Genomic DNA, 17,529 nt, shown 5'->3' with positions numbered 1-17,529 from the left:
CATGGCTATAAGTAATAACATGCAATGGCAGGACAAGAACCGAAGGCAGGCTGACTTCAAATACAGGCTCCCCTCTCCTTGCACTCCTCCTTAATTGCTGCTTGCAGCAGCTTCGTCAGCTACAAGATCAGAACATTACTTACTTCCAGACATATGTTGATTATACACAGCTCTAAAGTCATCTTGAGAACAATCCTGAGAGCCACAAAAATATTGCCAGTGGCTGAGACCACTGCATGACAGAAAGCTTTATTTTCCTAAACAGATTAAAAATAGAAATTCTAATCTTAGGATATCAAGAAACCACCTGTCCGCCCATTTGAATAGACTTGTGGTTTTGGTCTGCTCCATCCACCACTTAGACAAAAATCCTTGGGACTTCTCTACGTCCGTTCAAATCAACACTGTGATAGAGGGAGTCAACATGTGACCCTCTATCTTAAAATCCTCCCTCTCCTGAAGATCCCTTATGGAACTAGATCTCATTTTCAGATGGATAGACTATTCTAACATGATTTGCACAGGCCTGTCAAAGAAAAGTAATACTACAGAAACTTCAAAAATAAGCTGCAGCTGCAAAGATATGGCTAAATATGTGTACATTTGAACACACCAAACTGTCTCTGTAAACACTGAATAAAGGCCCAATGTACGCACAAGTGATAGCTTCACACTGCGGCCTACCAAGAACCTAGAGTCATCAACAATGCCCCATCCATCATCAGGAATAAAAGGTCGATCTCTGGTGGTTGAAAAACTCTTGTAAAACTCTGTTTTGCCACCTCAGTGCCAAGAATAAATATCTTTGATTCAGAATCCATATAAAAACGGATTTTGTTTTTTAAAAAAGCTCTTATATAAAAATTGCGTAGGGATCCTTAATTGAAGAAGTTCAAAGTGAGGGTTTACCCACCTGCTCCAACTGTTGGATTATTAACACTTCTGTGTGTTTTGTCACCCTATTATTCTGCGCATTCTATCACTGCAAATGTATCACAATATGGTAACCAGCACTTCATTATCATATAGTTATTATTGAAAAAGGCAGCTATCACCTCAAAAGTATCCTGACGCTTGCCCTTTTTTCGAAAACTGCTAGCCAGTCAGTGGGCCCTTACCATTAGTTGTATGGTAATAGCCAGATTTTGAGTGCCTTCCTAAAATGAAAGAGATCCTTACTATTTCTCAACGGTGCTGGTAGCCTATTTCAGAGCTGTGCTGCCTTCACCGAGAATGCTCACCCTCTCTGTGTTATTTACCGAAATTCAGGAACGCATACAAGATTTGCAGTGGATGAACGTAGGCTCCTTGAAAGGTACGTATCACTTGAATTTCCTCCGCAGGGGTATGGTACCCTTTTTATGAATTGTTCTGAACAATATGGATAGTGATTTAAATTGCGTCCTTTCCTTTTTTGGGAGCCAATGGTCTTTCAGAGCTGTAGCGGAAGATGATATTCTTTGCTTGTTTAGTGCTAGTTTTGCAGCTGCTGCTTGTACTTTATGTAGTATTTTAGGCTGCTTAGGATGGTACATTGTACTAATAGTGTAATTGCCTGTGTGGGTAGTATAGGTAAACGTTTCCTCAGATTGCGGAGAAATGCAAAGCAGGTAGCTGCCATCTTATTGACATGACCCTCCATGAACAGCTTGTTATCAAAGATTACCCCAAGATTACGAACTTTCTGTGATGCCTCTAACTTTCCATCCTTTGCCAATGGCTAGAATTTGGTCAGGAGTTCCCTTAAGAAGTTATTGGCTGAGCAACAAAGAATTTCGGTTTTGTCTCCATTAAACTAAAAGGAGTTGTTGCTTAGACATTTCGCAATGTCCCTCAAACAGTTATGGAATGAGTCTGGTGCTTCTGGCTTGTCATTTCCAAGAAGGAGAATCAGTTGAGTATCATCTGCATAGTTAGCAAGGCTAATACCACTGGACCCGATAAAGGTTAATATAGGACACATATGTATGTTGAAAAGGATCGGACTTAGTGCCGAACCCCAGGGAACTCCATACTCTACTGCTTTAAATTGTAAGCGCTTGGAGGGAGTGAGATTGCTTGAGTTCTATTTGTCAAGGATGAATCAATCCATTTCAGCACTAGTCTGTCTACTCCAATCTTACTTAGTCTTGGCAGGAGTATCCTTTTGTTGACTGTCAAACGTGGCTGATAGATCAAGTGGTATCAGAACTTACGTTTGACCTCTGTACATTGTCTTCTACAGCAGTGGTTCCCAACCGTTTGACTTCTGTGGACCCCCACTTTATCAATACTGGAACCCGGGGATCCCCATTGAATCATAATTACAATCTGGGAACCCCCCACTGAGTCACTACTGAAAGGCTGGGGACATAATCTGTTAGTTTTAATCTTCTAAGCAGTTGTGGACCCCTGAGGAGGCATTGCGGACCACAGGTTGGGAACCACTGTTCTACAGCTCGTCCATGTCCAGCACCAATGCTGATTCAGTGCCACCTGCTGGCCTGAAACCAAATTGCTCTTCTTCTAGAAGAGTTTAGTCTTCCCGGTAAAGCACCTTAATAAACAAAAAATAAAACAATGCACTAAAACAACACTTAGGCTAAAGTGATGCACAGGTGCAAACTATTAATAAAGGACAGCACTGGGCACGTGGCTGCAAGTACAATCGTGTCCAAAATCATGCACTGTGGCTAGACTACAAGTAGAAACATATATCATGCATAACTACAAGCAAAGTTATCTACTGACCAAGCAAAAACCTGGAAATTAGTACAACTAAGACCATCCACTGAGTGAGAACTACTCTGCAATGGCACAGAAAAGGCATGCACATGTTTAAGAATTAGTTGTGAAAGCATGTTTTAGCACAGCTCCAGATTAATAGGACTGAATTTCAGTCTAGCTGAAAATCTCCTCTGCTCACAACACTCAGCTCAAAAACCTTTCTCAATCTCTTACAACATATATTTATTTACAGTACTTACAGTACTTATTTATTTATTTATAGCTCTTATTGAACACAACACTTATTACCAAGCTCCCTATCCTTTCAACTGTGAGAACAATGCTGATTTTTGGATCATATACAGGAAGAACATTATCCCGAAAAAAGCCAGGTTTTACATTTTTTTCTAAACCAGAGATCGTTGTCAGTAAAGAGGAGATCAAGAGTTAAAGAGTTCCACTGGGCTACAAGCATATATGAAAATGAACGGCTGCCTATCTTGACTTACCTTATTTGTTTAGCTTTGGCTAGAGCTAGATCACAGCATTTTGAGTTGCACATGGGCCTATAAAATTCAACCCTAGCCTGTAGAGTTTTAGGCCCAGTATTGTGCAGTGCCTTATGAACATGACCTAGAAGTTTAAAAATGGCTCTTCTTCACATTGAAAGCCAAATTAAGGTTGCCAAGAAAGCCGAAGACAAACTGAATATGTCCCTATTACAAACCAGTTTCACTGCAGCATTTTGTATTACCTGTAATTGCATGAAGAAGTAATCAGCCATGCCCACGTGTAGGGCATTGCCATAGTCCAATCTGCTTGTTATAAGAGCTTGGACTATGATTCTTCACCAGACTATTGTTATCCACTTAAACAGCCTTCCAAAGAGTTTGAAGATGCCAAAGCATTTACCACAGGTGGTCTTGACATGCTCCTGCATAGAAGGAGAGTCGTCAATAATGAATCTGACATTTTTTGCTGATTTTTTGGGAGTGGGCATATACCCAAGTGAGTCCGGCCAACAGGAGATGTCCCAAATCGGATGGGCCCCACCGAATAGCAGGATCACTGTTTGTCAGCATTTAGTTTTAAGCAGTGATATGTCATCCATCCTGCCACTTCATAGAGGCACTCAATTAACTTCCCTCGGGTTTCATTTTGTTTCCTCCCCAGTGACATAATCAACTGGGTGTCATCTGCATAAGAATAGACCTCAAACCCCCATTTCCTTGCAAGTTTTGCCAATGAAGAAACATAGACATTAAAGAGAGTTTGTACTCAAAGAGCAGCCTTGAAGGACTCTGTATTTGGATGTGTAAAAACAGGATCTGAAAGTATCCGGCTGGACTGACTGCATTCAATTCTTTAAAAAAGAACCAAACCACTGTAGGGATTTCAAACGTAAGCCAATTTTGTGAAGCTTGTTGATCAGCAGACTATGAGAGATGGTATTGGAGGCTGCAGACAGGTCAAGTAGGATCAGGGCTGGATGGTGTCCAATACAGCTAACAGGGAAGACTTAGTGCTATTTTTGCTTGAAAGCCAGTCTGAGAAGGTTCCAATAGTTATTTCCTAAAAAAATAGTTGACTGACTATTCAATCGATTTTGCAAAATTTGTGAAATATGGGGAAGAAGTGACATTGGACGGTATTTGGAAAAGATAGAAATATTGATTCTTCTTTTTTTGGCTAAGGGTAATAATACTGCTTCTTTCCAAATTTCTGGTTACATTGCCTCTGAAAGGGATTGGGTAAAAATTTGCATAAAATGAGGACATAGTATAGTGGCCAGTCGAGAGTAGATAAAAGGAGGGCAGGGATCAAGAGGGGTATCAGATTTGACCTCCGTCATCAGCTTTATTACCTTTTCTTCCATGATTGTTTTGAAAGCGCCCAAATGGGTAGTAGCATCTGGGTGAGGGCCCATAGAATTCCATGGAAATTCATCCGTGGATGGTTGGGTCTCGAGGAATGAATAGATCTTTGTAATTTTGTCTGTAAAATGATTTTTGACTTCCTCACAGTGGGCCTCTCTGGGGAGAATCGATTGGGATATACAGGTCAGCTGGGCAAGCTCTTTCACAATTTTAAATAATTATTTCGAGGAGCTGCTATTCTAATCAGTTCTTTGGATGAAATAATAATTCGTAAATCTCAGAGCTTTGTGGTATTTTTTCAATTCTTCTTTTTATTTTAAATGATCTGTTTTATTTCTAGACTATCTCTAGTGTTGCTCAAGATTCTTGCATTTTCTATACTCGCCTAAAGTCCAATCCGACCAAGACAGGTTCCTCTTGGTCATCAGTAGTCTCAAATAAATCACAGATTCAATTCTATAGTTTGACCTGACCCTGGATGGCTACAATCCTCAGGTGACTCTCAAAGCAAAATCCCCTGACTTCATCATTGACACAGACATCTACCTTAAAGAACACCACCAACAAAACCAAGCCAGTATCGAGCCATCTCTACCTCCTGAAAAAAGTAAAACATTTCCTACGTGGAACTGGTTTCAGGACAACGGTTTGAGATAGTGTCCTGTCTCACCAGGAAGAAAGCAACACTGCACAGTGACCCCCCCCCCCCCCCCCCCCGATACAACTTTGATCCACCTGAAAGGCATTGTGGACTGAACAGCACATTCTATCATAGGAAGGTTTGTCCACAAAACCCCAACACTCAACAAAATGCACTGCCCTCCTCCAAATCCGCATTAACTGTAGTACCAGTAACATCACTCACAAGGTCACCAGCAATTATAACCTGCATACCTAGCTCGCAAATAATCACCTCAAGTGGCCAGCCCCACACATGGAGTCAGGATCTCACCAGATGTGAAACAAATAAATGCAAATAAGAAAATCCCCAAAAGCATCCCTTCTCCATCTATTCCCTATAGTCTGGAAGAACACTTCCAACTACATCAGAGCTGCTCCCACCCTACAGCTATTCAGAAATAAACTCCAGATCCACGGCTATAGAGAACAGTACTTCCCTACAGGTTATAAACAAACCCACAAGCCCCCGCTGAATAATCTATCTCATTATAAACAATCCTGAATAAATATTTCAGCCTATGCCTGCTATTTAGGTCATGGTAGCTGCACAACAAGCTTTTGTGCTATACGAATATATTTGCATGCATACATACATACTTGCATTGAAACAGAACAGCAATATAAGAAATAATTTGAGTCAGGGACAGCAAAATAGCTCAATAGATTTGCACTCACTGCTGTCAACTGAGTCACAAGTTTGAATATTGGGAAGGCCAACTCCATCTTTCCAAACCTAATAAACGGAGCACAATTAAAGTGGGTAATAATAGCAACTGTTATTAACAGCGCTTATAAGCGGCATGAAGCACTGTATAAAAGTAAAGCAATTCAGAGTGGTGAGATGGTAATTTAATCAGAATACTGATATTCTACAACAAGCAAGGGAATGTAAAGGGGCAGGCCTGAAAATAAAATACTTCACTCTGCAAGCAGAGGAAGCCTCTGAACATAATTACATACAGAGTAAGTCACAAGGTTTAACTGCAACTGATGGAAAGCGCTGTTCTGCAGTGTCTCTCCCAACATCCAGCCCAATAACTACTGGGATATCTTCTTGCCTGCCCCGTGTTTCTGTTTATCTGATAGGCATAGGTGGTAAATAATTCTTGTGCATTCTAAGAAAAATTAAACCCACAGGAGCATACTGTCAATTGTGAATCGAGCTGCATAATTGTGTTATAAGCAGGAATGTATTTGTCGATATCCTTGTACATGTGAATATTAAATGCTGTTCATTTTCTCTCCTCTCGCAGATGGGGTCATAACTACCAATGGTGGTGCAATGGTACTGGGGCCCAAGGGTGTTAGAGAGCCTCTAGACTCCGAACTCGGCATATGAAAGCAGAGAGAGAGGGAGGGAGAGGGGGAAACAGAGAGAAAGGGAGAGGGGAGAGAAAGAGAGAGAGGGGAGGGGGGAGAAGGAGGGGGAGGTGTCTCAGTCAATGGAGTCTTTAGCCCAACTCCAAAACTCTCCAAGGTGCCAGCAGAAGAGCCAGGCATCAGCTCCAAGATGTGTAGATTCCCACTACATACAGGATGGTGGTTCCTTTTTTGCCCCTTTATTCTTGTCTTACATTTCATTAGAAAGGAGGCTAGGCCTGTCTCATATACTGTGTGGTCTTTGTTAGAGGTGTGAATTAAGCTTAGATTTCCCACTGATTTATGTGAGATTTGTGTTTCTACAGCATCTCTACCCTGATCTCTACCCTGATATCTAATTGTCATTCCTACTCTCCCTTCTCTGTAGATTTTGTGAAGATTGAGCGGGAAGAGCCCATAGGAGGACGGAAGCATGTCAAAGTCCCTGGCACCCAACTCACTGAACAAACTTTCAGGTAGCGTGGTTAAATTAATAAAAATGAAACCAGCAGGATTAGTGGGTGCCTATGTGCCAAGAATGGAACACTAGAGGAAGTACAATTTGGAAACAACAATGAAGAAGCAAAATGCAATGTGAAAAACACTATGTGCAAATCTTGCTTAATGTAAGTAGCAGCTGGTCAGTCAAGCCACGGAACTTGTCAGTAGCAGAAACAGTATGGTACTTCAGCTATGGTACTGCAGCCTATCCAGGTCCACCTCCCTTTCAAGAGACAACTCAGTCCATTTGTATTTCGTTTTCCCTAGTTTGTCTTTATTTCTTTGTCACAGCCAGGATCACGCTGTTATTTTAGCACCATGAGGTCCACCCTGTAAACGTGACCTTTATGAATAAATAATGCAACACATTAGGATAGAGAAGGCACTCCCAGTCGATGTGGGAAATTAACCCTGCTACAACCTTTTGGGTAAGAGGAGTTCAACTTAGTCCAGGACACCCCAGAGTATGGCCAACTTCTGGAGACTATTACAAAGCCTGTAATGGTTGATGGTGTTAAACACTGCCAAGAGGTCCTAAAGCATCAATGTTGTGATAATGCTTCTATTACTTACCGGTAATTGCTTACTCAGAGTCCGCTTCCCTTGCTTCTATTCATTACATCCCGCCCTTTCAGATATCCAGGCAAACATATTCAAGTTGTGTCGGGTTACATGGTACATGCAGGAGAGGGGGTCTATTTATTTCGTGAAGGATCATGTGGTATGGGTGTCTGGTGACGCAGGATTGCCTCACTATTGTAAGGAAGGGAAGCGAGGGACAATGAGGTAATACTGCTGTTTGTCCAAAGGCGGGACTAGGTCCGTCTCAGTCCTAAGGTTTGGGAACACTCATTTCTTCTAGGAAGCAGGGTAACTTAGTGGTTATCCATTTTTGATCATTGTGGCCCGAGTAAGGAGAAGCTGGGTGAGGCTAGTTTGTCTTAAAGTGATAGGACCCATGGAGGTTCGTTTTCAGAGGAGGTACCATAAGCTTTTATAGACAGGTGGAAATGCAAACCATGGCCAGTGACCATTTTTGCACTATGGGCAAAAATGGGGACAAGAATAGATTTTGATTTAAAGTAGATGGATCAGCGATGAGCCAGGTTTAATCAATGCAAGAGATGGGATGAAATCTTCAGACCAAAGGGAAGAGTACTGTAGCAGGGATATGACCTAAGGTGACAAGGACTAAGAAGTGGAGCAGTGATGGCAGTGCCAGGAAATTATATGGTTAATAGACAGGGACACCCAATAACCAATTAGATAATCAAGGCCTGAAACTGAACAAGATCGTAAACAACAGAGACCTAAACTGAGCTGGATGTCCATCAGGTTCCTGAACTAACCAAGAGTGACAAGAGAAATGAACTAACCTGAGAAGAAAACAAGGACCTGCTTATCAGGACATTAAGCCAGGAGCAGGAAATCGTTGTTATGTACTTACTCAGGTGAACAGACAGGTGTTAACCCACAAAAATGCAACATTGAATAGTTTGTTTATTTACATATGATGATATCATAGCCCTATCGTACTAAATTTAATTTATTTCCAAAGTCAAATGAAGAGCCTGAAAGGTATCATTTAAATAATGTTAAGAGCCCTAATACCAAGAATACTAAGATACGGGAAATCTTCATTTATTGCACTTGCAACACAGACCATTCAGGGGCTCCCAGTTAAAAAACAATCATAGTTCAAGAAGTTATGCATAGAGCATAAATCTTTGCATGGGTGCATCCTGGGGTAACTCTTCAACATCTTCCATCTCTATCAAATACCATGTCATGGCATGTGGCTGTCAGTGCTTTAATTTGCTAAATCACCAAGTTAATCAAAGCCAAGATGGGGAGAAGTACCAGCCAAGAATAGCTCTAGTGTGTTGGTGTGCTCACACATATCTCCATCTTGGTCTATATTTATTCCACAATCTAGCCCATTGAGTTTTAAGATACATTGCATTGATTTTACTAGTGACTACCCAACATTGAATTCTTCTGGGTTTGCCTCTAATGAGATTTGCTCGTCCAAGGTCCCTCTGTCCTCAGGAATCTATGTAAAAGTTTAGCCAAAACTCAACATCCATTTAAGTGGATGATGACCACTGAAAAGTAAACAAAGTGGAGGTCACTTCTCGTGGAAGGAAATACACATGGACTTTAAAAATAAACAAGAAAAATGATGGTTAGGGACAGTATTCCTACTGCCACTCTACATAATGCTAACACGTGTTGAGCCCTCCGTGGACAGTGTATGTTCTCAAAACCTTTTGATTTCTCTGTTTATCACTGCCCCTTCAACCACTGGATCATGAATACGTTTCTCTATACATCAGTGGGATTTGTGTTCATTTTGCACGAACATTGGATGGTGTATCAATGACATCATTTTATGCAGTAAAACACATTTTGTGAGATTGCCATACCTTATAGGGCCTGCGTTCTTCAATTGTGTGAGGGGAGGCTAAAAACCTACCGTATATAGTAATTATATGTGTTCAAACACATCATCTTAAATAGATTTTGGCACTGTGAAGTAAGAGGTAGACCACTAATTATTATAGGAGAAGATAGGCCATCAGGAACCGTGATTGAAGCTACATTATGGGATGGTGGAACCATTTTTCATGTAGACATAACCATCATGCTAACAGCTAGGCCTGAATGAGTGAAAGTATGTGTGTCAATAGGTAATGGCAACCTTAGACGAACAGACATTTCCCAAATGTCTTAAAAAAGGTATATCAGTGGATGGGAATGATGTAATTCTATTATGAAACCGAGCTACATGCAAAGTTGAATTTACCACATAAGGGGCAGTAACTCTAGGGGCCAGATGTATGACCCTCAGTGTTTGTGACTCGCAATTGGCGCTTTTTAGAGACTCGCAAATTGCGAGTTGCAAACCCTGATGTACAAAAGTTTCTGAGACACTGTTTGCGATTCCCAAACGAGTTGCAAGGGACCTGCTTCATTATTATTCATGAGGCTAGTCGCAATTTGCAACCCATTTGAAATGGCAGGTGCTCACAGGGATGGTGGCCTGCTGGGGTCAGCAGATCACAATGTCTGAGACTGCTTGTTAAATGAAGCAGTTTTTGTTTTTTTAAATGCAGCTCGTTTTCCTTAATGGAAAATGGAATGCATTTCAAACAATAAATAAAAAGTTTTCTTTTCATTTTGTAAGAGCAGGCAGTGGTCTGTGGGACCACTGCCTGCTCTTAAAAATGTTGGTACCCCTATTCACAAAGAAGAAGAGGTCCCTTGGTGACCCCTTCCTGTTTGTGAATGGGTTACCACCTCCTTCACGGAGACCGTAAAGTATGATTGTTTTGCGACCACATTCTGGTTGCAAAACATTCACACATGGCCCTGCGATTTGGTATTAGGAAGGGACGCCCTAAACATGCCCCTTCCTAATACCAAATCGCAAAAGCAAAATGCGATTCAGTAACAAGTTACCCTGTCGCAGTTTGCCGTTGGTATATGCCCAAAATGCCAAAAAGCATGTTACCGGTTGCAAACGCCCCATCGGTAAAATGACTCGTACATCTGGCCCTCAGTGAGAGGGCTGTTGGTTTTCTTCGGTTTGTTTGGGTAATGGAAAACACTGTCTGGCTGACTAAACTCAAAAGTAAAAGATGGTTGTTCTATATGTACAACGGACAGAAAGTCCATAGATCAAAAATATTATTCAATACTGTGCCTAGGCCAGAGTTGCACTAGGAGTCAGAACCAGACAACAATATTTCTCTTCGGAAGCAGGCTTGCAACGCTCACTTTCTGTGAGTAAAATTGCCACTGGCATTAGGATTTTTGTGATGACTATAAAAATGTGCTTTATTCAATGAAACTTCCAGATGGCTTGCGAAGAATTGGGGGTTAGGTTTGTTAAGACACTACTTTTTTGTTATTCCTTTGGGGGCATTATAGCGAGAACACAGTCTTACAGATACCAGAGATGTAAAGGCAGAGAGAGGCCCGTCGCGGGCACTTATGGGTGAAGACAAAATTATGGAACCTATTTGCATTTGGGGCATATGCAGCAGTGTGTACCAAATAGTCTTTCTACTGTATATCCGTAAATGCCGAAGGTGCCTTAGACTTTTAAAAAAAATGAACAGAATCTCTTGAACGATGAAGGAGGGACAGCAGATTAATCGAACTGACTGAGCGTGAACCAATGTGCTTGCAAAACTGACCAATAGCTCTGCCTAATGCTAGCAAAGTAAAGGCACGAGTAACAGTTGATATTGGTGTTACTTTTTTCAGTAGCTTAAAGTTAATAAAGGACAGGGTGGCGGCCCTTACAAGCTGGAACAATTTCAAGTGCATTTCATTTGGTGAGTACAGCAGCAATTGGGCACAAGATTCACAAATCCTGTAACTTAGCATTTTTGGAGGGGCTCAGGTCGACTCTCCGACATAAGCAAGAATGTGATACAGAGTTGGGGACAGTGCCCTAAAAGTGAGGAAAAGTGGGGATAGAACCTCACTTCCCCAAGGAAGTCACTGAGGGTGTTGTGATCTAGTGATGGGGCTGCCAGTGGTGAGTACAGCGCCCCTGGTTCATGTGCTACACTATGTGGATGTAGGATAGGGAGGGGTTAGACTCACATTAGTGATGTCCTGTCTAATTACAGTGCTTTTCAGTGAAGAATTTAGAAAGCCTTGGTTGGGGAATGACGTTTATTGGATTGATTTAGATGCGTGTTTGAACTAGAGTTTTTCAATCAAGTTTTTTTGCTGATGTGATGCTTTTTAAGTAGGCTGATTTACTTTAATATTTTGTATTCTTTCTTTATTTAAAAGAGTTTGTAGCATCTTGAGAGTGTAGCAAGCACATGAGCTTTTTTCTTGGCTTCTCTATGTTACATTTGTTTATTAGGCAGACGAGAACCTCAGGGCTAGTTGTTCCTTTTTTGTATCTTTTGTGAAACTGTGCCTTTAAGACTTAAGGACCAGATATCAGTCACCTGAGAGTTGATCATGAGCGGTTGCAGATTTCACTCAAATATCACATCATGTGATGAAATTGTCATGCTTCAACAGGAGGAGAACATAGATAGATAGATAGATAGATAGATAGATAGATAGATAGATAGATAGATAGATAGATAGATAGATAGATAGATAGATAGATAGATAGATAGATAGATTTACAGTCTGACTAAAATCCTTTAGGCTATCCCACTGTCAAAAAAGAGATTGATTTTTGCACTCCCTGTTATTTAGTCCCACTTCCTTTTTAAAAGTGATAAAAGCTGATTCATAGGAAGATAAGTGGTTAAGAGTGATTCTCTGTCTTCACAAATAAGGAGGGATTTTCCTTTATTCTACTGTAGGACGATTCTATCTTTTCCCCACCCCTCTTCCCCCATCACAAAGGATAGTCCCAGCCTTACTTGTAACTAGAAGGGTAAAGTCGATTAAGTATGGTTCCCCTCGCAGTAGATAAAGCAGTCCCTTATCTTCTGATCCCATCATGGAAAGTAACTGGTCATCCCAAATGGTTAAAATATTGCCTTGACCTCTTCCTTCCAAGGGATACTGTCACAACACAAACAGAACAACGTTTGCACCTGCCACCAAGGAGTGGAAGCTGACGGTACTCAGGTATCACTCACCCTGACCATTCATTTTGTGCAAACTTGATGTGTGTTAAGGGGTTATCTATATATTTTTCTCCCCTCAATCCAGTACTAAGAGTTGTGTTTTCTGTACTTCCTTTGCCATGCAGGGACTGACCCTTCCTCATAAAAATGTCTTGCATGCACAGTTATCTGAGGTTCTGCCTCATGTCGTCACCTTAAAATGTGTGTTTTTATCTTCATAGGAAGCCCAAAAATTCTCAAATAGTAGCAGAGGAGGCCGCATCCCTGGCACGTGTACGTGGGACTGGTCAGAATACCATGGACATGTTCGGGAAGGATGAGGACACACGGTAATTGTCTCAGCTCATTCACTGTATGTTGCTGTTTTAGTGAATGAGACAGAATCATTTGAGGTAGTGAGAGCATAACTTCCTGGCTGTGTAAATAATGGGTGCTGTTTAAAAAGGTTTTTGTGCATCGGACTACAACTTGGGCAAAGTCAGATAGTGAGGACTTTTACCTTCACAGCTGGGAATTTTCAATATAGAAATACTGTCAGCTTAGTGGAGCTTCTATATTCACAAATCCAGTGTTTGGGGAGAGATGCTGGATGTGCCTTGGCGGATCCACCTGGAAAAATCATTGAACTTGTATGTTTGCAGATATTCACCATTGATTCGCTGGTATTTTCCAACACTTTATACGTATGCAGATTTACTTCTGATAATGGCTAGAGAATGTGCAATTCCAACATGAGGCTTAGGTGAACGGGTTTCAGGAGAAATTTAGGACCTCATTTAGAGTTTGTCAGGCCACCCGTTGTCTTCCAGACCATAGAGGTAATAACCGTGGAAATACTACTGCCCTCCATATTTAGAGGTCTCCTTCTTCCTGGTGGTGCTTTTAAAGGAGTCACTGCTACATCGCCTCATCTGAAGGGATTGTAAATTTGTTAATCTGCTGCCATATTTCATGAGGCCACTCAGCAAACCTTTTGATTTACAAAAACAAACTCCCAAAGTAGGAGTTTTTTTTTATAAACAAGGTTATCAGTGCCAATAGTTTTTTGGGTGGGGGTCATTTTATATTTTTTCAATTTAGGACTGCCAGACTCTTCCTGGTGGTACCAAACCAGAACAAATGTTTGTTGGAACGTCTGCTCTAAATAGGGTGGATGGTCTGAGTTGCTCAGGCCAACGCCCCAAACTCACCCGGGCCATCAGTCCAAGGTGTGTGCCAGGAGAGTCATTGCCAGTGGAAACATGACAGCCTGCCCGATCCCAAATAGAGCAGTCCGTCAGTCATTATTTTGGTAGAAAAGAGACTTCACCACTTTTGCGGCCAAGTACCCTCTCTGCCAAATTCTAAATAAGCCCCTTAATCTCCAACTAGGAACAGGCTTTATGATGGAGAGGAACAACTTCAGCAGCCCATTGACAAATACCTTGAAAACAGAAAACAAGTCCATTGTGTATCAAGGTGCTCATCTCTTCCTTGGAATAAAGAGGGACAGAGAGCAGCCTGCCACCCACTCCTCACTGTGGGAGGACCATGACATTTTGAAGAAGAAATGGACTACTCCAGGCAAAAATCACTTCATTGCATATCCCCTATAATTTTGAAATGATAAATCACTTTGACCATAACAAAGCATGTGGTGGTATTCCTACAGGATCTGTTTTAGTGATTCTGCCAAAGATAATTAAACAAAAATATTGTCACTTGGAGAGATTTTAATCGCCTGCTTCATTTCTGTTCATTTCTGTTATTTGTGATAATTGCAGAGTAGGTGTCAGAGAAACCATCTGTTTGAAAAAGACAGCCACTTTCTTTAAAAGGGTTTGAGTATTTGAGTATTTAGAATTATTTGATTATCATACATGGGACCCGGCAATCTCTCTGTAAAAGCCTGTCTCTAATTTCCTCTAATTTCCTTATTAAAGGCGACTTGTGTAGTCTCTAGTTACTCTTAATAAGGAATTGCATAGTGTTGGACCTGGCCTTTTTACAGGGTCATTCCCCAGACTTTTTGCTTTTTGCCTCCTTGTTTTTCTGACCTTTGTTGGCTGACGTTTTGACTCTGAGCACTTTTTCACTGCTAACCAGTGCTAAAGTGCATGTGCTCTCCCTTACAAAATTGGTATGATTGGCTTAAACCTAATTGGCATATTTAATTTACCTATAAGACCCTTGTTAAGTGGTATCCCTATACTCAGGGCCTGTAAATTAAATGCTACTAGTGGGCCTGCAGCGCTGCTTGCCCCACCCACTGAAGTAGCCTGTCAAACCTATCTCAGGCCTGCTAGCGCAGGGCCTGTGTGCACAGTTTCTGCCACAGGGACCTGGCACCTAAATTTACTTGCCAGGCCCAGAACTCTACTTTTACTACATGTAAGTCACCCCTAAAGTACTCCCTAGCTAGCCCTGTGGTCTCCGTGCCATGTATGTAGAAGGCAGGACATGTGCCATGATTGCGTGGCCTGGCCTGGTAGTGACAAACAGCCTAACTTGGTGTCTCACTGCTGTGAGTGCTGCCCTCTCATAGGATTACATTGGAAATGCCCTGCCTTATGTTTAAGGGGTATTGTCTGATTCATGAGGGGTAAAGTAGGTATGTTTGGTATGGTTGTGATAGTGGTGAGAAATGCTGCTTACTGGTGTAGGTGTATTTTTTATTACTATCACAGAAATGCCACTTCTAGAAAGTGCGCACTTGTCTGTGCTTATGACTTTGGTGTTTTGCAGCTTGCCTCCAATCCACGTCTGGGCAGACTGACATTTGGGGCTTTGTGCATACTTTTCAGACAGCCTGAACACAGGGAGGGTGGAGGTGTCACAAGAAGTCCATCTACATATTGTAAAGCCTTCCTGGGCTGAGAGAAGGGAGAGGTGGGGCACATCTGCATTTGTAAAGGATGTGCCCTGGCCTCACACAATAGGGTTGTTTACCCCCCACTGATGTTTGGAGCCTGGAGGAGAGAAAGGGCACTCCCAGAACCAGTTGTAACTGGTTCGAAACCCCTCTCCTCCCCATTGTAAAACACACTGAAAACTTAGTATAAGTACAGGGGAATTTTCCCCACAATTTAGACATTCTTGGGACATCTCTGAACAAGAAACATACGTGGAACTGGATACAGAGTGCTGCTGGAAGGACCTCCCAGGAACCGCCTAGGACTGCTGCTGTTGTGCTGACCTGTGACCTCCTGGGTCACCAGAAGGATTTGTCACCAACTGTATCTTCCTGGTGCTGGCCTGGGTCTGGGCCCTGCCACCTGTGCCTTCATGTGTGGTCTCCAGGAGCTGGGTGCTGTGGCCCCTGTTTCTGCCATATCTCTATTTTTCCCTGCACGGGAGTAGTGCAGGAGGAGCATCTTTGTTTAACAGGCGACGCCCTGAAAGCGCCTTGCCCTTCTCTGTGTAGAGCATGGAGAGCGCTCTACATTGTGGCCCCAAGCGCCCTGAAAGCGCTTTTTCTCCTGTGCCTGTAGAACCGGGGAGCGCGTTGCCTTGGGACCGGAGTGAGCCTCACCGCTGCGACCCGGGCTCTCTTTCCATTAAAAAATCCAAGCGTGTCGAAGATGCGCTTCTGCAGATGCCCCTGGGGCACGAGGGAAAAGAAGACGTACGCGGAGTACGCAGACTTGACGTGGTGCCCCCGGGGTGCCATGCACTGAAGAAAGTGCCCCCGGGGCACTTCCAGGCTACCGCGTCTTTCCAACTTTCACTGCGTGGCCCGGGAGGAGTTGAAGAGCAGCACTTGCACCACGTCGGGTGCGGCTGCTCCCGGAGCAGAGCGAGGCGCTAGACGAGCTTGTGGCGTACACAAGATCCTTTCCCCCTTGCCAGAGGGGACTCCCGCCTCGAGAGGTTGGTCTTCCCGTGAGGCGGTTTATCTTTTTGCACCACGCAGGGCACGGGAGTGGAAGGAGAGTTCCTTTCGCCCCGGCCACTGCCTCAGGGGCGCGATCTCCCCAGTTACTTAATCTTGTGGTTGTTTGGCCGTGCCTGGCCCCCACCTTTGTCAGAGAGTGTGCGAAGGCCAAGGGAGGCCCCCACAGAAATCCCCAGGAGGGGGTCATTTCTCACATAGGAGAGGGTGCAGACCACCCCTCTCCCCCAGGAACACCTCGTGGCCCCTGTTGTGCACATAGGAGTGTCATGGGCCCCCATGCTCCACTTCTTCAGGAAAACAGGTACTCTTTAGGAAATAATTGCTCTGTGAGCTTAGTATGGACCTTGTGGGGTTATATGTTCCTACTTGCTTTCCTGCCATAACATATATGTGCTGATGTTCCTTTTATGGGCATGACATGCTGATATGTATTTTTTTAATGACTTGTGAGATGTTTGCTAATGTTCCTTTTATGGGTATTCAGGAGTTAGTCATGGCAAGTGCATAGAATTCTTACTGTAATTCCTGACTACTGCTTATGTTACAGAATCCTGAGTACTTACGTGTTCTAATGTGACAACTGCGTATTCTTGCAGAGTATTAGTAACTTGTGTAACGTTTTGACAACTGCTAAGGTCCAGGTTATTACTTACGTGTAGTGTTGGTCTAATTATGTTTTGTGCAATACAGTTTATTTTTACATAGCTCAGTGTTGTGTTTACTTTGTGGTGTACATTTTGCGTCACATGTGTTGAGTGTGTTGTGCAAACGCTTTACACATTGCCTCCGGGTTAGGCCTGACTGCTCGTGCCAAGCTATCAAGTGGGTGAGCAGGGGTTATCTTGGACGTGTAACTCCCTTGCCCTGACTAGAGTGGGTGGGTTCTGCCTGGCTTAGGTGCATACCCTAGCCAACC

At 42.7% G+C, this 17,529-nt stretch overlaps 1 protein-coding gene across 6 annotated transcripts in view; it reads left to right on the top strand.

Moving 5' to 3' along the window:
* Positions 1 to 17,529, top strand: part of INPP5D (inositol polyphosphate-5-phosphatase D) — a 662,897-nt gene that overhangs the window by 600,608 nt on the left and 44,760 nt on the right. For all 6 annotated transcript variants that reach the window (XM_069213774.1, XM_069213775.1, XM_069213773.1 and 3 more), the window contains 2 exons: positions 7,012 to 7,099; positions 12,961 to 13,068. In XM_069213774.1, coding sequence (XP_069069875.1) covers positions 7,012 to 7,099; positions 12,961 to 13,068 — 196 coding nt within the window. The remainder of the gene's footprint in view (positions 1 to 7,011; positions 7,100 to 12,960; positions 13,069 to 17,529) is intronic.

Source organism: Pleurodeles waltl, chromosome 11 (genome assembly GCF_031143425.1).
Source record: "Pleurodeles waltl isolate 20211129_DDA chromosome 11, aPleWal1.hap1.20221129, whole genome shotgun sequence".
Classification (NCBI taxonomy): Eukaryota; Metazoa; Chordata; class Amphibia; order Caudata; family Salamandridae; genus Pleurodeles; species Pleurodeles waltl.
The sequence above is the reverse complement of the archived record's forward strand: the minus strand, read 5'-3'. Positions and strand labels throughout refer to the sequence as shown.